Source organism: Pleurodeles waltl, chromosome 4_1 (assembly GCF_031143425.1).
Source record: "Pleurodeles waltl isolate 20211129_DDA chromosome 4_1, aPleWal1.hap1.20221129, whole genome shotgun sequence".
Classification (NCBI taxonomy): Eukaryota; Metazoa; Chordata; class Amphibia; order Caudata; family Salamandridae; genus Pleurodeles; species Pleurodeles waltl.
This window is the reverse complement of record NC_090442.1, coordinates 670,241,527-670,262,293: the sequence shown is the minus strand read 5'-3', so window position 1 is coordinate 670,262,293 and position 20,767 is coordinate 670,241,527. Positions and strand designations below refer to the sequence as shown.

The following is a 20,767-nucleotide window of genomic DNA, read 5'->3' as shown; positions in this document are numbered from 1 at the left end:
TAAACAGTTTTTTTTTGCTAGATACAGTCCAAAATTAGGTGCAAATGAAAAACATCTTTCGTACCTATATTCAATCTTTGTTATTAGTTCCACAGAGTACTGCAGAAGAAAGCCGGCATGAATGTTGTACCTGTAAACAAACCTAACAGGATCTCCGAATACAATAGACAATTTGTATGGAAGAATTCTATGAAGAACTCTCCAATGCTTGCAGCTGAGCAGGTGAGCTGAAGAACCTGCATACTGAAAATTTAATTAGTTCTAAAGTAAAGAACTCACTATATTATTGCATTTCAGGTTAGCAAATATTGAAACTATTGCATCTGTTAGTTAACACTCATGCCAACGTGATTTGAAGATGGGTCAGGGAAATTTCAAGCTTCTCAAGGTAAAATGATTACTTTTTAAAGAGTTGTAGTCCTGCGTTTCAAAGACCAACATCACATTTTTTGTGCTAGGCTTAAAAGGCAAGACAAACCCAGAAGTTGCACAACACATTGTCTGCCAAAGAATTCCGTTTAAAAAAAAGTTTTATTTGTAATATTTATTTTAACATGTTGTCACACTCTGTACATTTCTTATGGCAGTCTTGTACCAAATGTATACCAGCCTAGGGGGCTCAGCAGACAAAATGGACAGGTGTCGGATGAACACTCTTCCATAGCTTATTTGGAAAAGGACCCATATTAGACAATCCTTCCAGAGATAGGCAGGTTATAGATGGGCTCTTCTTTCCCATTCACCCAAATCATCACACAGAAGACACCTGGATTAGTGTTATGCGAGGCTTTTATTATAAGTCAACCTAGCGCAGAACATATGTAGGACAATAGTTGCACATGTGACTCCTATTGTGGTAATGGCAAATATAAAGAACATGAATGTTATGAAGAAAGCTTGTAATGATCCAACTCCAATAGAAAGGCAGGCCCTTTAACACCAAGATACTAACAACATCCTTACTAGCTTGGTTAAGGAGCCTTAGGCACCTTATGAAGGACATCATCCCCCCTATACCTCAACCCATTGTCGAAGGCCTTCAAGAGTGGGACTTTGAAGAACTCACCCTGAAGAGAGTTCCTTCCCTATACTCCTTCTTTTGATTGTGTGAACGTGATCCACTATTTCATGCTGAAAGTCACTCTGACTCTCCAGATGGACTTTGGGCCAAGCACCCTCTTGGGCAGTGCCCACATTTAAGCATGAGTATGTAGCCCATGCTTATTTGTTTCTGGTTATTGCTGGTGGGCCCCACTGGAACTCTTTGTGTGGGTCGTCAAAAATGTCCTCTACCTCATGGATGTCAACTAGTGCCTTGACAATGGTGAGTGGGGCGAGTAGCAGATGGTACCTTTGATTGGCTATGACCTCTTTCAGCTTGCTTGCTACTAGTTGCTGCTGGCTAATAACTTCAAATAATGTTTTTGACTCCAAGACTTAGAGAAGATACAAGGGTGCTGTGGGGGTTAAAAGATGCCCCACATGTGAGACCATGGAAAACCTCACATTTTCGAGATGCACAGAATCTTCAATGAGGTAAGAGATGCTACCTATACCTACCAAAAGGGAATGGGAAATATTTGCTTTGCCACTCTCGTCATTTCACTTTCTACTGCTTAGCATGTGAAGGCTTGCTTTAAAGCACAAAGAGGGTTATTACAGCTTTGGAGGAAGTGTTAATCCGTCCCAAAAGTGACGGTAAAGTGACAGAAATACCACCAGCCGTATTACGAGTCCATTATATCCTATGGAACTCGTAATACGGCTGGTGGTATATCCGTCACATTTGGGACGGATTAACACCTCCTCCAAAGTTGTAACAACCCCCAAAGTGTCAGCAGTGTTTGCTGTGTCTCCCTCAGCCGCTCCTCGCCAAAGCCAGTCAACCCTTCCCATGGAGCTCCTTCTACCATATGAAATACTTTTATTTTTTTCATTTTAAATTGCACTCTTGCCTTTTACAGTATTCATTGTAGCTGGAAGTGCAAATGTCAGGGCACCTCACCACTTCTACATAGGTCTGGAGATAAACATTTGCGTTTTTTTGACCCCAAGCGCCCCACGTGCTTTGTTTTCCGATGAAGCTCCCTGCCTGTCATGACTCCTGTTGGTCAGTCTTCTAGGCACTGATTACCATGTGTGCTTCCAATTGTAAGTCCTTTCCTTAAATGCAGTAATATCAACAGGCCTTTACAAAGATAATAAAGATGTTAAAATATTGCCATTGTGTAGCGCACATACTGTTGTTAACATACTTTCATGGACTGTGATCATGGTAGTTCATTGTGCCCCTCTTGCAACAGTGGCAGGGCATTGGCAAGACGATATAAACTGGGTCTACTGAAGACCACTTTTTTCCTACGTACTTTTTATCAACCAGTGCATAATTGTTGCCTGTGGATGCCACCGGGTTTTATTTTTGAGGGCCGGCACTCATTTTTCTGCATCAAGCATTTACTGCGAGCTAAAGTCACATATGGGAAAGACGGAGCAAAGAAGACGAAAAGCGTCTCAAAGTGAGAAAGCAGAAAGCTGCAAGAATGAGCTCAAGGAGAAAGGGAGGGGTTGTAAATGGATTAAAGAGGCCAAAGATGGCTTTAGGATTACCCTGTCTCAGTAGTCTGTACTCGCATAGTTAAATAAAGCAGACAGGTGCTTCAGAGGAGAGCTTTGGGCACTAGGACGTTTTATTTACAAACCACCGTTATCAACCAACAAACATGGAATCGGTACAATGAAAAAAAACTCTATTTTTGGACTGCAGTCGTGTATTCTCAGGACGTCTGTATCCTGTGAGATTCTTTTAGGAGAAACACCAATTATGCTGGCCTCATCTTAGACAGGAAGCGTGGAAATGAGGAGAGACAAGAATAGGGAATCAAAGAAAGATGTTTGTAGGGCAAGGGACACAGAGGATACACAATAAAGAGAGAAAAGAAAGATGAAGCAAGACAGTGAGAGATGAAACGTGAGAAATTAGAAGAGAGTGAGTGGGAAACTGAGGGTGAGAGGTGACCAGGAGGCTAGGGGGTGAAAGGAGAAAGACGAGGAGAGTAGGAAGAACTTGAAATCGTGACAGTGCACTATCTTTTATATTTCCCTTTATTGGCAGGGCCTACCTTATCCAAGATGTTTATCTAGTGTTTTGTTCTGTCCGTGGTGAGATATGAGTTGTTGATATATAATATGCAGACTTTCAATAACAATCGAGACTTGAGGCATTTGATTGATACAGGTATTTTTTTAATAAATGTGCAAATCCAGGTTAAAGAATGTGGTGGGGTTCATGGAAACGTTTCTTACTGTCTCATATTTTCTGCATGATTCGCCAATAGTGACCGAGCCATAATTCGATACAACATTATAAAGCTGCCATGTACTTCTAAACCAACACATCGTACATCGGCACGTCATTCAAAGCCATATCTGTGGAATGTGAGGCAGTACTGTTCAACTGAAGTTACAGGTGCCCTCCAACACTGTGATGCACAGCATTTTGCTGGTGATTGTATGCATTAGTGCAGTTCAAGATGTCTGTAGTGCTCGAACACCCAACAACCATGTGATGTCATTTATTTCAGAGAATGTTGTGTAGAACTAAAGTACTGTCATTTCCTCCAGCGTCAAATGATGCAGTTTCATGTGATCCCATTTATTGGGTGTAGTCATATGAAGTAACTTCTGGGGACACCATTATGCTCATTGGTGGTTTGGAAACCTGCACAATCTTACCTCTTTTGAGTCACAACATATGCAAACATCTCACATTTCTGCAGCTGCACTTTGAACCGTGCTGCACCCCACTAAGCTAAGCAAGTACTGTGACCAATTCGCAACTCTGCCAGTTTACCTTATTCATAAATTGCTGCTAATGTTCTCTTCTTTTCATTACTGTAAACCGCACAGTGCTTTACTATACACTATTCTACGAGTGCACTTTTATTTCTGTATTGCTGCACCCTGTACTGTTCCAGTACTGCTACCTCTCCCCACACACACCTTTCTGAACACAGTTTTCTGATGGATACAACTACCTGTGGATTCCTCACCTTATGAATTCGATCCTTGCGCCAGCATCCGACGGAAAGTCTTCTTCCTAGCTGTCCACGTCGACGAGGACGTCGTAATGGCACGGCTCCACGTGACTCCGTCTGACGTCATCGTGCCAATAAGAGGTCCTCATCGGCGTACTGACGTCAGTTTTCCTTTTTTCTGTGCCTTTGACGCCAACGGTTTTTCTTCCTGGCTCGTGGTTAACTGTAACGATTTTTGGTGATTACAATGTCGCCACGAAGAAGTCCGGTTTCAAGCCGTGTAGAGAATGCGGGGGTCGGATGTCAGTGACCGAACCCCATTCGGACTGTATTTGGTGCCTTAGTTCGGAGCATAATGTGGAAGGTTGCTCTTCGTGTCAGAGCATGAATCCAAAAGCTCTTAAGGAGCGTGAGGCGAAGCTCTTTTTGGCTAAAGCTAAGAAGAAGGGCCATAAAAGGGATTCCTCCCATGCTTCTCCCAAAAAGCATAAGAAGCGGCGTCATCATGACTCTCGGCGCCATCATGACTCGGCGCCGTTCGGAGCGGAGCCGATCAAGGTCGAGGTCTCGATCTTCACGACGCCAGAAGACATGGGAGATGAGTCCTACTGTCACGCCTCAGCAGGAGAGTCCGGAGTTGTCACCAGCGCCTTCAGTTTTTGAGGTCGTTCAGCGTAGTCCTCAGTTCTCGCCGGCGCAGAGGGATCCTGATGTTCAGCAGACATCTGCACAACAGTACCCTGCTTTCCCGGCTCCAGGGACGATCCGGCCGCATTTTTGAATGCGATGTATGCCGTCTTTCAATCCATGGCCCCTGCTGGTGCACCGGCGGGTCCCACGGGGCCATTGGCATTCAATTTGGGCTCGCCGGCGTCGTACAGGGCTGCTCCATTCATGCCCTTCTGCCCTACGGAGACTGGCGGTTCGATGCCTAGAGCCTCCCCTGGCAGGAGTCCTCCACCTGTGACTGTGGATCCGCCTGCACGTCAACCGACTCCTTCTCCGCGCCATCCGGCGTCGTTGATGTCTCCATCCAGACCGGCTCCATCGCCTTCCGGCCAGCCGACTCCGAGAAGGTCATCAACCGACTCCATGTCGGCACCGGCACCGGATGAGCCTGGGAGCCTTCCTGGTCCTGTTTGGAGTTCGAGATCTTCCGCGTCGATGGATTCTTTGTCGACGCCGGACCTAGAAACACATCTTAGATCTCGGAGAAAGGCATTGAGACTTCTGGAGGAGGAGGAATATAGACAGCTTGAGGAAGGCGAGATCAAGCCTTCAGATGAGTTCCAGGGCCTTGCCACTGCAAGTGGTTTGGATACTTCCCCGGAGTGGGACATTGCGTCTCCGAGGGGATTTACTGAAGAGGCCGCTTCCTTCCATGCAGTGGTGAGGAAGGCAGCTGAGTACCTGGATTTGCCTTTGTCTGTGGCAGAAGTAAAAACTAACCTGCTCACAGAGGTACTTCATCCCTCTTCGTCCAGTGCTGACCCTTTGCTGCCTTTCAATGAGGCTTTGACTGAGCCTACTTTGGACTTATGGAAAAAGCCAGTTACAACTCCTGCTGTGAACAGGGCAGTGGCGAGGAGACATAGAAGTGCTCCAGGAGATCCGTTTTTTCTGTCACGGCACCCGACTCCGGAAAGCTTGGTAGTTCAGGCGTCATGTTCTGCGAAGACTGCCCCTGGAACATTTCCTGGAGTCCCGACTGATAGGGAATCCAAGAGGATGGAACAGTCTTCAAAGAAGATCTTTTCATCTTGCAGCATGGCCCTTAAAGCAACTAATTCTACCTGTGTGCTGGGCAGATACGTCCACGCCCTTATGGACTCTGCTAAAGAAATGGCGAAGGATCTGCCACAGGAGATGCAGAAATCGTTTGGGTCCCTTTTCTTAGATGCGCAAGCTGCTGCACAGCAGATTATACAATCTGGCCTGGATACCTTGGATTCCATTGCCAGGGCCATGGGAACATCGGTGGCTACAAGGAGGCATGCCTGGCTAAGGTCCTCTGGATTTTCTTCAGACGTACAATCCACCTTAATGGACCTTCCATTTGATGGGGAAAAGCTGTTTGGGGACAAGGCAGGCTTTGCCCTTGAACGGTTTAAGGACTGTTGGGCTACAGCTAAGTCCCTGGGATTACAGACCTCTACTACAATGCCTTATAGACCTTTTTCGCAGGTTTCGAAGGTTCATTCGAGGTTCTGCCTTTCGGAGGTCACAGTCTTACGCCCAGCAACCTGCCAATCCGCCCTATCGTGCCTTTAGAGGGCGGGGTAGGGGTAGGGCTGGAGGTCCAGCCCAGCAGCTTTCTTCTTCTTCATCCTCCTCTGGTGGACAACAGCAGAAGCAGCCCTAGTTTTCCCCACTTTATCATCCATACTTCTCCTGTAGGGGGAAGATTGAGTCTTTTTCTGCAGAAATGGAGGTCAATTACAACAGACTCGTGGGTGCTAGGAATTGTAGAAAAGGGCTATGCTCTCCCCTTTCAGGAGTTCCCAACTCCCTTCCCCCCCCCGTCCCTCCTTTTGTTCAGAAGACCATCTTCTGTTGTTGCAACAGGAGGTCATAACTATGTTGGCAAAGGGCGCAATAGAGTTGGTGCCGTTGCAGGAAAGGGGTCAGGGGTGTTATTCAAGATATTTCCTGATTCCCAAAGTGGATGGTCGATTACAGCCGATCCTAGACCTGAGGATTTTGAATTTGTTCCTCAAGCAGGAAAAATTCAAAATGCTGACCCTAGCGCAGGTGCTATTGGCGTTGAGCGAAGGAGACTGGATGGTGTCTGTCGACTTGCAGGACGCAAACTTTCATGTTCCGATAATCAAGTCGCACAGGAAGTATCTCCGTTTTGTGGTCGGAACGCAACACTACCAGTTTGCTGTCCTTCCTTTTGGACTTACTTCAGCACCTCGGGTTTTCACGAAGTTGATGTCAGAAGGAGGGAAGTAGCAGTTTTTCCCTACCTGGACGATTGGTTGATCAAAGCCAAGTCTCCAGAGCTTGTGTTGTCTCATCTGCGAATGACAACCCAGTTGTTCGATCTGGGTTTTTCTGTAAATGTGCCCAAATCTCACCTAGAGCCCTCTCAACGCCTCCTGTTCATAGGGGCAGTACTGGACACAACGATGTTTCGGGCCTACCCCCCGCCTCAGCGGGTTCGGGACACTCAGGCGCTGATTCCATTGTTTCAAGTTGGAGCAGCAGTTCCAGTCCTCAAGGTCTTACGCCTGCTAGGTCTGTTTGCTTCTTGCATTCTGTTGGTCACTCATGCTCGCTGGCATATGAGGGCTCTTCAGTGGTGCCTCTGCAGGTAGTATTCCAGCACAAAGGAGATCTCAGGGATTCAATAAAGATCTCCAAGGACGCTATAGCGGATCATCTTTGGTGGGCAGAGGACGGCAACCTTTCCCAAGGAAAACCGTTTTCACTGCCTCCTCCAGTGGCCACAGTGATTTCGGATGCTTCCATTCTAGGGTGGGGAGCTCATCTGGGGGACCTGGAGATCAAGGGTCATTGGTCTCCAGCGGAACAGATGTTGCATATCAATCTGTTGGAATTGCGGGCAGTACGTTTGGCGCTCAAGGCCTTCCTCCCTTCCCTTCGCGGTCAGTCAGTTCAGTTCCTGACGGACAACACTACCGCGATGTGGTATATAAACAAGCAGTGAGGAGTGGGGTCGTACCTTCTCTGCAGGGAAGCCCTGCGACTCTGGTCCTGGGCTCAGGACCATCAGATTTGCTTAATAGCAAATAATTTGGCCGGAGTACTGAATGTACGTGCGGACGGTCTCAGTCGTCACTTCTCAAAAGATCATGAGTGGCGTCTCCATCCGGATCTAGTCCTCCACATCTTCGGGATGTGGGGTACTCCTCAGGTGGATTTATTCGCCACTCGAGAGAACGTGCATTGCCCGTTATTTTGCAGCCTCCAGTATCCGATGCAAGGGGCGTTGGGGGACGCGTTTCAGATGTCCTGGAGCGGCCAGTTGCTTTACGCGTTTCCTCCCATATCCTTGATTCCTCGAGTTCTGAGGAAGATTTGTCAAGACCGGGCCCGAGTCATCTTGGTGGCTCCGGACTGGCCGAGAAGGGTATGGTATGCAGACCTGCTTCAACTCCCTCAGTGCCCTCCGCTCCGTCTCCCTCTCAGGGCAGACCTCCTCTCACAATCGCAGGGGCAGGTTTTACACCCCCACCTCCAGAGCCTGCACCTTCATGCCTGGAGATTGAACGGGGCAACCTGAGTTAGTTTTCTCTCCCTCCGGATGTAGTGGATGTTATTCTATCGTCCAGGCGACACTCCACTAAATCCATTTATGCCGGCAGGTGGGCAAAGTTTGTGCTTTGGTGTGGAGAGAACCAAAAAGATCCCTTAAAAGCCCACCTTTCAGATATTCTTTTGTTTGCTCTTAGTTTGGCGAAGAAAGGCTGTGCGATAGCTACAGTTAAGGGATATTTGGCAGCTCTGTCAGCGTTTTTTTGCCTTCCGGACCAGCCATCTGTATTTAAGTCTCCAATTGTAAATACGTTTCTTAAGGGTTTAGTGAATAGGTTTCCTCCTACTCCCTTTCACATGCCTCAGTGGGACTTAAATCTTGTATTGACGTTCTTGATGGGTTCGCCTTTCGAACCCTTGCATTCATGTCCATTGAGATTTTTAGTCTTGAAGACTGTTTTCTTAATCGCAATCACATCTGCCAGGAGAATTGGAGAGCTTCAAGCGCTTTCCGTTAAACCTCCTTTTACCATGTTTTTCCCTGATAAAGTGGTACTAAAAACCAGGGCTGCTTTTCTGCCGAAAGTTGTCACTTCTTTTCATATAGGGCAGTCTATCACCCTACCTGCATTTTACCCTCCTCCTCACCCTTCTAAAGATGAAGAGAGGCTCCATAGGTTGGACCCTAAGAGGGCTCTGAGTTTCTTCCTGGAGAGGACTAAGGACTTTCGCCTAGATGATCAACTGTTTGTTGGGTATGCTGGACAGCGAAAGGGCAGAGCGGTCCAGAAACGAACACTCTCCAGGTGGGTCATCTTGTGTATTAAGATTTGTTACTCTCTGGCGAAAAAAGTCCCTCCTGAAGGTATCCGGGTCCATTCTATTCTACTAGGGCTAAGTCTGCATCCTCGGCCCCAGCGAGAGGAGTTCCGTTAATAGATATATGTAAAGCGGCAACTTGGGCGTCCCTCCATACCTTCGTAAAACATTATTGTTTAGACTCTGAGGTGAGGAGGGACGGTCATTTTGCTCGTTCGGTATTGCAAGATTTCTTGGTGTAATCAGGCGGGCACCCACCACCGAGTGCGGTACTGCTTGGGACTCTATTCATATGGTGAGGAATCCACAGGTAGTTGTATCCATCAGAAGAACAAGTTACTTACCTTCGGTGACGCTTTTTCTGGTGGATACACTAACTACCTGTGGATTCCTCACGGTCCCTCCCGCCTCCCCGTTGCCTGCCTGGTTACACACTTATCTTGCAGTATTTAGAATAATGTATATGTGTATGTATATATATATATGTGTATGTATATATATATATATGTGTGTATATGTATATATATATATATATATATATATATATATTCATGTATTTAAGGTAATAATGTAAATATATGGATTCAATAGACAAGATTTTTGTGTTTGTATATATTTATATATATATATATCGGTTTTCATGGTTTTTTGATGGTCGGTTTTCACCTGTTGGCCTCAAAGGCACAAAAAAAATGAGGTGAAACTGACGTCAGTACGCCGACGAGGACCTCTTATTGGCACGATGACGTCAGACAGTCACGTGGAGCCATGCCATTATGACGTCCTCGTCAAAGTGGACAGCTAGGAAGAAGACTTTCCGTTGGATGCTGGCGCAAGGATCGAATTCATAAGGTGAGGAATCCACAGGTAGTTAGTGTATCCACCAGAAAAAGCGTTACCAAAGGTAAGTAACTTGTTCTTTAGTGCCACTGAAATAGGTTCTTGCACCTGTCTACAGGCAAGTTGATTCACGTCTTTTTATTGCTGTATCATAACCCCAAATATTGACTCATCACAGCAACATTCTTTTGCACATTTCTAAGGCCTTATCTCCATAGATCGACCAAGAATAGTTGGATCGTGGCTCAATGCTAGATTTCTAAAGAATCCACAAACTACTGGAGTTCTATTTACAATATTTTTATGTAAACGTCTCTTATGTGGCCATCATGAAAATATGACATTGAAAGAGCCATCCTGGGCCTTCATTTGACCCCATTGCCATATAATGTTCATTCTATTTCAATGCTTGCAGTACAGATACTGAAGCACTATGCATCAAACTTTAATATAGTCAGCCAGAAGGGGCATTCGCCTCAATTTGATTAATTGTTTATGTATCATATACAATGTATAAAGTAACTTGACTCACAACAACTTTGCATCTGCTTTTTGTTCCGTTCTCTCAATGATTATGCTTTATTTAGAGCGTGAGAGAGGCAAACTTTTTAACATAACCTAGATAATGATTTGGGATAGGTGACATGGAGTTCTTCTTGGAAATTAATCCATGAAAGATCATCTGGGTTTCTTTCTGCACTGACATTTAGTCCGATGAGTGGAGGAATTGCTTTAACAGAACGTCATTGACTCCACTGAACCTTTTCCTGGTGTATTTCCCTCCTCAGATGATCTGTAATAAAAATACCTCTATTCAACCATTCATTTCTGATATAATTCCTTGTGAAACTGAATATCACCGTCAGTTCAAGGGATCGCCTCAAGCTCAAGGGCCAAAATTGAGAAGGGATTGGGAAGAAAAAGAAAGTCGTCTGTATGAACCAGAAGACATCTCTCCAGAAAAGAAGGTATTTTGCCAAAATTTGTTTGCCTTTTTCACTGTATTAGTTTTCTTTCTGTTTGAATCACGAGCACAATCCTGGTTTGGGACTATCTAAGGCTATTATTCAGTTTTTAAAAACTCTACAAAGACCATACTTTTTACTGGTAAGACCTTTCACATAAAAATTCAAATTGGCACAGCAAACAACGGATCAAAAATCTCACACGTTATGATGTTTTCAATTAATCTTCATTACTTTTAAAGACCCTCCTGCAGTATACGAGTTTTCTTTGATAAATTTTAAACCATTGAATTTTCACCACCTCAACCCTCTAAATATCTACAGAATCCCACAGCGAATAGGTAATCAAGGGATACCTGGTGAGAATACAGGGAAATTCACCTAAATACAAAGCTGCTATTCATTTCACTAACATCTTTCTGGCAATTATAGCTAAAGATTCAAGTTATCACCTTACATCTTACATCTTATTGGGATGAGTTGGTGAATATATATCTTGATCAAGGCAGATGTTCTGGAATGTTTCCTGTAGTCAAGTCTGTCTACGTTTGAATAAACCCTCAGTTAGTGCAGAGGAACTGAAAATATATTGACTAGTTTTGGGCCACTCCTTTTTAGTGAAGGCAGTCAAAACATGTGTTGCCTTCCAATTGAGGCGAAAACGTCTATAACCATGATCTCAATCAGATGTCAGACCAGTTTGCAGTTGAAGGCTGCCTTGCCATAGGTTTTATATATATATATATTTATATATATATATATATATATATATATATATATATATAATATAATCACCTTTTGCATATGTGACAACCAGAGCTCTTGTCTACTCATATTCAGTGAACTGTCAGCAACATTTGAAATGAGAAGTCATACCTTACCTAATTCTTTCCTCAAAGAGCTTATGGGAAATGATGAGGTAACTTTTTACTTGTTGTCCCAGTTTAAATAATCTCAGCAGATTAAACTTGGAAACATTACCTAGTTCTGTCACTGGCTCAAATGCAGTTCCATAGCATTTTTGTGCTCCATTTCTTTAAAATCAAATGCAGCACCACAGCAGTTTGGTGCTCACTTTCTTTCAAATCTTTTTGGGCCAGATGTATCAAGCTCCTGATTTGCATTTCTTAAATAACAAATTTTAAGAAATCGCTATTTAAAATATGCAAAATGGTATGCATGAAATTTTCGATTCAGTAATAGCGATTTCTTAAAATTCGCAATCACTATTACCGAATCGCAATTAGTGAATGGGACTCCATTCATCCCTGTGGGCCTGCAGGCCCATAGGTGCGAGTGGTTTTGCATTTCACAATTTGTGAATTCCAGTTAGGAATTCGTAAATTAGGTAATGCAAACCCCAGGGTGCTGGGGGCCTAAGGCCCCCTCTGATGCACCCCAAAAAAATATTTGTGGATATGTGAAGCGCACACATGCCCTAGGGGCATGTCTGCACTACATGCTTCATTTTTAAAAATGCATTTATAATGCATTTTTAAAAATTGCACATGCTTACCACCAAATTGGATTTGGTGGTAAACTGCATTTCCTAAATGCCCAATTCGCATTTAGGAAATGCTTGATACATGTGCTTTGGAAATAGCTAATAGGAAATCGCAAGTAGGGAATTCCTATTTAGAGAATCGCAAATTGCGATTCTCTAAATGGGGTTGCAATTTTAAGGAATCACTATTTTTGCGATTCCCTAAAATTACACTGCGAATGCCTTTCATACTTCCTGAAAGGCATTTTTGCAATCGCAAACGGCTGAATTTTGCGATTTGCACCGTTTGCGAATGTAAAATTGCTTGTTACATCTGGCCCTCAGTGACATCCTTAGGAATTCTAACATTTTGTACTCTATGTATCACTCTACACCTCTAGCCCCACCTTTTGAAATTATTCCCTTTTCTTCTGTGCCCTTCTTTCCCTACTTAGTATGTGCCATCACACCTCCTTCTCTGCATTATCCATATCATCTGGGTTTTTAAATCTTCCAATACACCCATCCTTGCTTCTTTTCTCTAGTCCAGTGGTTCCTAATCTGTGGTCTGAGGACACCTAGGGGTCCATGAGGCCTACTCGGGAGGTCTGTGACTGTTTTACAAAATTAAATAATGTTAACATTAATAAATTAAAATGAATAAAGTATATACAATTAAATAGGCAAAATTAAACATTTGAAAACTTTATCTATATGTGATTTTGAATTAAACACAACATTTCAGTATTTGAACATTTGTTTATTTGATACTTGTTTTTGTATTTGTATGTATTGCTTTATGGTTCAAGTCAGAGAAATTGCTTAGGCAGTGTGTCCTTTGCTTCCAGTAATAGCTCAGTGGGGCTCCCCGGATTCTGGTAATGATTCCCTGTAGGTCCATGGAAGTCAGAAAGTTAAGAATTGCTGTTCTAGTCTAGATTTCCCCTTTTGTTATTTCATTTCATGCCTAAAGATGAATTATATCCCTTGACTTGTAGGAGATTTTTGTCAGGGTATATTATCTCCCCTATCCCCTTCATCCGTTCTCGAAAATTGAAGGCTGCATCTCACTCCCTCCTTTTCAAAAACGGACAAGCTTGAAACTGTATTTTAATTTCTCTTTCTTAAACATCTCACTTACCAAATGTCACAACTGCATTTGCAACATATATATAACACAAGGAATGGCATAACCCTGGTTAATTATAACATAGTTATATAAGGTAAAAAGTAATCACACCTTTTTTTTTATTTTTACAAAAAAAAGTAAGTTGGAAAATGACCAAACGAAGGGGCTGATTTAGAGATTGACAGAGAGGGTACTCTGTTTCAACAGTGACAGAGTACCCCCACTTCAAGGAGATGATCTGCCCATCTGATTTACAAACAGACAGCATTAAATATGTTAGCAATGCAGACTACTCCATCTCCATCTAAGGCATACTTCTCAGATGGCTAGTTTGAGTAAGGAACTTTGAGGCTTGACGTTTCGACCACCTTCCTGATTTAGAGTGGGCAGTTGGATGGCCTGTTTTTACTCTCCCCGTACTGCCTGAAAATCATAATGGTTAGAGACAGTAAACATGTTTAAATGACCTCCCACACCATTGGGTGTGGGTCATTAGTTTTTGTATTTTCATGTTTAATTAGCAGGCCATTCCTGCTGATGTTTAAAGTAGTCAGCAGGGCTGATGGACAACTCTAAATTTTTGCGGGCAGAGGTCCCCTCATATGGTGGGAGTAAAGTACTCTGCCATATAAGTCAATAATTCAATCACAAATTTATAAAGTTTGGCTAGTCACCCAACAGTGTATCCAGGCGCTGAGACCCTTGCTGCTTCGCAGGGATTATTTAAACCGTCAGGTCATGAGCCCTTTTCTGAATTGCAGAAGAGAGGGTGAGGTGCGGAGGAGAAGAGGGCTGGAGGGTATTCCAAGACATAGCAGCGAGGTAAGAGAAAGAGCGTCCTCCACTGTTGCTTTGCTTTGTAGATACAAGGGCTTTGTAGGTCTGGATCAGCATCTTTAATTGACAACTCTTCCGAATGGGAAGCCAGGGGAGCTTCTTGAAGTGAAGTGAAGTGTTATGTGGGTCTATTTGGGGGGGTCGAGGATGAGTCTCGATGCTGAGTTCTGTGTGGTCTGCAGTCTCTTCAGGAGGTGGGTGATGAGTCCTACGTAGAGTGCATTGCTGTAGTCCAACTGTGTGATGACTAGAGCTTAAGTGATGGTTTGTCTGGTGTTGGCAGGGAACCATTTGAAGGTTTTCCGGAGAGTGCCAAAAGTGAGGAAGTAGGCGGACAAGACTACATTCGATGGACTTACCTACGCCCGCCAAACTTGAAATCAGCCCCTAAATACTATAACCTATGTGCATAACCTGACCTGACCTAACCTGATGTATGTGCCCCAAGGAATCCCATGTGAGAGTGTGCCTATTTACCAACAGGAATTATTGAAGGGGTATGAATATTTTTTAATTATCTTCTTGTCCTCGGGACACAATGCTGCACTTGTCCCATTTGGTGCAAAGCAATGGGATGTCAAATTACGCATTTGACTCTCTCAAGACAGTGATTATGCCAACTCTCTGATACACAAGACTCCGAATATTCCAGGGCTTTACTTATGTAAACTCTTCGAATATTGGCATTCTCTGTGTATGCAGAAGCTGTTCTTACAATTTGGTTCTGTTTCGTCCAGCTTTCTTATCACAGTATGGGTCTGAAGATGCCAGCATTTTCATTATGCAAGATTTTGGATTACAGCAGAGCCCTGCTCTCTTTCTGTATATTTTCAGAGGAAGTGTCTTGTTACTGTCAATAGCTGGACAGTTACACTTCTCGTCTAGATCATCCTGGCAAGGGCTTGACAGAATCATATTATGTGCTCCATTATTTTCGGGAGTAAGTTTGATTACATGTTCAAAGGGTAGTTTTGCACTTGTAAAGGTATTTATTCATTTAAAGAGTTTGAAATTAGTATATCTACTGCAGGAAGTTTTGTGTCCCAGAGCTGGAATGCTGTTTGAATTTCAGCATGCCCTGAAATGTAAATGTTTATGAATATTCCTAAATGTCACGTCTCACAAGTCAGATGGAAAACATCTCCCAGAGCAGAAAGAGAATATCTCTTAAAATGGTTGGGGTGCAGGGGAGTAGGGTTCTACGGAGGGAGAATATTCCCCTGTGGAGGAAAGCTAAGAAAAGATAAAACTTGTAAGTGCAGTTGTTTGGCAGATTTTCTTGTGAGACTTTATATATGTGTATTTGCTTATGTGAATACACAATGCACAAGAGTTTGCTAGAGTTACACCTGGAAAATGCAACTTTATCAGATATTCAGATATATACTTGGAAACCTTTTTGAATTCCTGAAAGTCCAAAATCTGCATTCATGTATGAGGTCATAGACCTGCTATTGTCTCCTTGCCACCCATCCTTACTGTGAAAGGAGAAGACAGGACAATTTCCTCATCTTGTTACTTAGTATAATAAGAGGACAGCAGCAGTGGTAAGCAGGCTAATTGAAAGCTGACTGTAAAGCTTTAACACACCTCTAGCTCTTGATTTGAATCCTAGCACCTAGGGCTTAACCAGGCTCAGCATAAGTTTGTCTTTGTTAATTTCCCTTCACATTACCCAGGCCCTCGTATGTGTTCGCCACCTGTCCCCCTCATCCCAATGACCAGGCTTCGCCCCTCTGTTTCCCTGAATCCTCCCTCATGTGCCACCAGAGACATACTGCATCCTGTACGGTGTGTGCACCATTCCGTAGCAGGAGTGAGAAACTTTTGCAGTACCATAGGTGCGCACCAGTTTATAATCTATTTTCATCGTTGGAAAGTTAGGGCTATAGTCTAGGCCTCAGTGCCGTGTGACGTTTCTTACTTAGCTGGCAATAGACAAGACTTTTGCCATTGGTTACAAGTAAATTCCAATAGTATTTAGAGGAGCTACCGGACCCATCAGAATCATGAGTTTTGTTTTTTCACATGAAGATTTTGGCTGCTTCAAATCTCTGTGAAACTGTGCAGGAAAATATGCATGGGAAACTCTGATTGCCACATGTTATTCCCCAGAAACATTTCACCCATATCCAAAGATACCTGAACCTAGGATAACAGTAAAGGAAATGAACAGTTATTTTGAAAGGGCCTTTTTCCTCCTGGTACCCAGCTGCAGGGTGAGACAGCAAGAGAGGTCAGGTGAGGAGAACACTGAGCTCCTTAGAAGTAGACACGTGAAATTGAGGAAAAAGCGGCCTGTGGCCCAGCTAGTCCTTGAAGGAGAAAAAAGGAGCCACAGATCTGCCACATCCAACCAATGTCCACATACAATGAAGCCTTGAAGACCTCAACAAACATACAACATGAAACTCGCACCCAGTAGTAATCACAGCATGACACCACAGACAGATCTGGAGACTAAACGAAGTGTCAGCTGCCAGAGACTAGCAAGATTCACAAATGTTGCGAATGAGAGATCTCCAAGAGCACATAGTTCCTCACAGGGGAGGAATCAAAGCATGGGAGGGGAGACGGAGTTGGAGATTAAACAGGGGCAGAGGTCAGCTGACAGAGCCCAGCATCCGCAAGAGCAAATTGGGGATGTCACAGTGCATCCTCCATAAAATTCATCACAGGAAGTATTCACAGCATGTCAGCAAGACAGAGTTGGACACTAAGGCCCTCATTACAACCCTGGCGGTCGGTGATAAAGTGCCGGTAATACCGCCAACAGGCTGGCGGTAACTACTGCCAAATTATGACCATGGTGGTGAGAACTCAGATAGACAGCCACTTTACCACACTGACTGCCAGGGTGGAAACAGCAGCCACCACGGCGGTAGCCGCCATCAGCCAGGCGGAAGTCAATGTTCTGCCCACCATATTATGAGACAGGAAACCACCACCTTTTCCGGGGCGGTTCCAACGACATCAAAAGCCTGGTGGAAACACTGCACAGAAGGGAAAGGACTCATCTTTGGAAACACTGGGAAGAACCACGCCGCCATGGAGCCCAAACTGCAAATATTTCCAATGATTTTCTACGTCCTGCTCCACCACGAACACCAACGACGGCGAAGACGACGACGGTGAGTACAGCAGCCTAGCACACAGAGGAGGGGGGGAGGAAAAAGAGAGTGACACACACACTCCCCCAACATCATAAACACAATCTGCTGCAGTACTAAAACATATTTACCCCGTGCCCCTGTGAAATAATGCAAGGACAACAGGAATGTGCTAAAGTGAAGGTAATAATAACAACACAGTAGAAATACGAAAATGCAATGTAATGGTATATACATATGTACAGTTCAAGGGACACTGCCCAGTCTTCATTTTGCGTGGGCCACAGGGGCACAGGCCAAATCCAAGGCCCCAATTGTCACCTGCACCAACACGGAAAGAACACTGCAGGGGCATCAATTGGAAAATAGGTAGGCACCTCAGGGGGACGGGAACAAGGGGGCACCTCAGCCGGGAGATGGAACAAGACCACTGGTTCTGGAGGGGGCAACATGCCCTTTGTTCTGTCCTGGGGAGTGCAAGGCCACAGTCTCTCAGGTGGGTGTCTTACCCACTGGCTCTGGAGGGGGCATTGTGCACTTTGCTCTTGATCCTGGGGCGGCTGGGGTTGGTGGGTGTCTTACCCACTGGTTCTGGAGGGGGTATCATTCCCTGTGCTCCTGATCTTGGGGAGGCTGGGGTTGGTGGGTGTCTGACCCACTGGTTCTGGAGGGGGCAACATGCCCTTTGCTCTGTCCTGGGGAGTGCCAGGTCACAGTCTCTCAGGTGGGTGTCATACCCACTGGATTTGCAGGGGGCAGGCCGCACAGCAGCCCATGGAAGCAGGATTACATACTGTCCACCGGTGTTGACGGCTGCTCACGGGAGGTGGTGGTGGTGGTGGTGCTGCTGGTGGTGGGGGAAGCTCTAGCCCATCCCCTGCAGCCTCGGACGGCTGCACACCCATGGTTGGTGGTGGGGGCTCCGTCTGTGTCCCTGCACCAGGCCCCTTGTCCTTGCTGGTGCAGGCTCCTTGCCCCTCCTGGCAGCAGCTCGGGCAGGCTCATTGATCTTCCGGCCTGCCGCTGGGGCAGGCTCCTTGCCCTTCCAGTCAACAGCTGGGGCAGGCTCCTTGGTCTTCAGGCCCGCAGCTGGGGCAGGCACCCTTTCCTTGAGGATGCCTGGTGCGCTGGATCCTTTCTCACCACGAGTGGGTATGGATACTACTGGGCCCTTGGACTGGGTGGCTGAGGTGCTTGCCTGGGTTTTGCCACCCTGGCCAGATGTGAAGGATGGGGGGGTAGGAGTAGGGAAGAGGTCGATGGTGGAGAGGAATAACTTCTTAGGGACATTGGGGTGGGTATAGGGAGAAGATTTGGGAGTGGAGGAAGAGGGAGTGGTTGTAGGAGGTGTCTGTCTGCTGTGTTTGGGTGCAGGTGCATGGGCTGGATGGTGTTGTGAGGTGGATGGCTGTTGGTTGTCTGAGTGCTTGCGTTTGTGTACCTTGGGAGGTGGGTGACAGACACAGTGGAAGAGGACACAGGGGATGTGTGCCTAGCTGTTGTGGAGGTGTCTGCCAGTGAGGTGTGTGTTCTGGTAGATGTGGTGGTGATGCTGGTAGCGGATGAGGATGTAGTGCATGCAGGTGTGAGTGTAGACGCAACTGGGAGGGAGGTGTGGGAGGAGGGGGACACAGTGGAAATTATGGATGTTGGTATGTCTGCAACTGGAATGTGTTTGTGTGAGTGCCTGTGGGATGATGTGTGGTGCTTGTGTTTGCCTATGCCACTCTTGTGTGTTGTCTTCTGTGCATGCTCGTCTGCTTCTGTGTCTTTGGGATAGGTTGGGGTTCAGGGGAATGGGATTGGGAAGAGGAAGTTGGAGGGGGGAGGGTGGAAACAGGGACAATGGCTGCCATCAGAGAGGAGGCCAGAGCCTGGATTGATCTCTGTTGGGCCGTCAAGCCAGTGTGAATGTCCTCCAGGAATGCATTAGTCTGTTGCATCTGGGCTGCCAGACCCTAGATGGCATTCACAATGGTTGACTGCCCTACAGAGATGAATCTCAGGAGGTCAATAGCCTCCTCACTCAGGGCAGCAGGACTAACTAGGGCAGGGCCTGAGGTGCCTGGGGCAAAGGAGATGCCCACCCTCCTGGGTGAGCGGGCCCAGGCAACTCGCTGAGGGGCTGCTGGGAGGGCAGTGCTTTTACGGGGTGGCGGCTGTACCTGTAGCTGTGGTGGGCACAGAGGTGTCCCCCACCATTAGGGAGCTTCCATCGGAGGAGGTATCTGTGTCTGAACTGTCCCCTCTGTGGTGCTCACCTCGCCCTCCATCCCACTGGTGGCCTCACCGTCTGTGAACTCTGCCTCCTGGGTCCTTTGAGATGCAGCTCCCTCCGTCGCTGGTGCCTCTGCTCCTCCACCAGATGATGCTAATGCACATAAGGACAGGGTGACAAAACAAAAAGGGTGGAGGAAAGACAAAGGTTACACTGGGTCAATGGCTGCACCAACACCACCGTTGGCGTACACAGCACACTCACACACAGGGAACAGCCCTACGCACTATGCATTGCACTACCAGTTATAATGCCAGCCACCAGTGTATGGGGAGGGGCACACACCGCTAAATGCAGCACACCTGGGACCCACCCAGCCCTGACCATTTGTGGATGCCTAAGAGCTATCACTTCAGAACCCTGCCCAACATGGGACCTACTCTGCAATGTCAGGCCTGGCCTAGGGGCACCCACTGACACACATGCCCCACCCGGGTACCCCCCTACCATGCGTAAGTTGTAATGATGGGCACTGTACTCATCCCCTTGTGGCTGCTGTGATGCCCTCAAGCACCCATCCAGCTCGGGATAGGCCACCGCCAGTATGCGGGCCATTGGCGGGGGTCAGGGTTCGACGGGCACCACTTCCTCGTTGGGAGGCCATACCTAGCTGGGCATCTGCCATCTTCTATGCTCAGCGTCTCAGGTCCTCCCACCATTTCCGACAGTGGGTGCTCTACCTGCCGTAGTCCCCCAGGGTCCACACGTCCTTGGCGATGGCACACCATATACCCTTCTTTTGATGGGCGCTGACCTGCAGAGAAATTCACACAGGAAATGGTATCAGTCAGACTGTCCTGCCTGTTACACTTATGGCCCACCATACCCCTTCACATCACCATTTACACACATGAGGCCCAGCACACAAGCTGTACGCCTCCCAGGGGACATCCACTCACCCCCCTACACGAGGCCTTCACACAGACCACCCCATGCATTCATGCCACATGCATTGTGCCTACAGTGTACTCACCTGTTGGTCTGGAGGCCCATACACCAGTCCGTACTGGGGTAGGACCCCATCCACCAGTCGCTCCAACTCCGCTGAGGT

General features: G+C 46.1%; 1 protein-coding gene across 4 annotated transcripts in view; it reads left to right on the top strand.

Annotated features, from left to right (window-relative positions):
- Window positions 1–20,767, top strand: part of MDM1 (Mdm1 nuclear protein) — a 326,554-nt gene that overhangs the window by 115,714 nt on the left and 190,073 nt on the right. For 3 of the 4 annotated variants that reach the window (XM_069229176.1, XM_069229175.1, XM_069229177.1), the window contains exons 4-5: window positions 88–222; window positions 10,703–10,882. In XM_069229176.1, the coding sequence (XP_069085277.1) occupies window positions 88–222; window positions 10,703–10,882 (315 nt within the window). The remainder of the gene's footprint in view (window positions 1–87; window positions 223–10,702; window positions 10,883–20,767) is intronic. The other variant, XM_069229178.1, reaches the window with a different exon arrangement.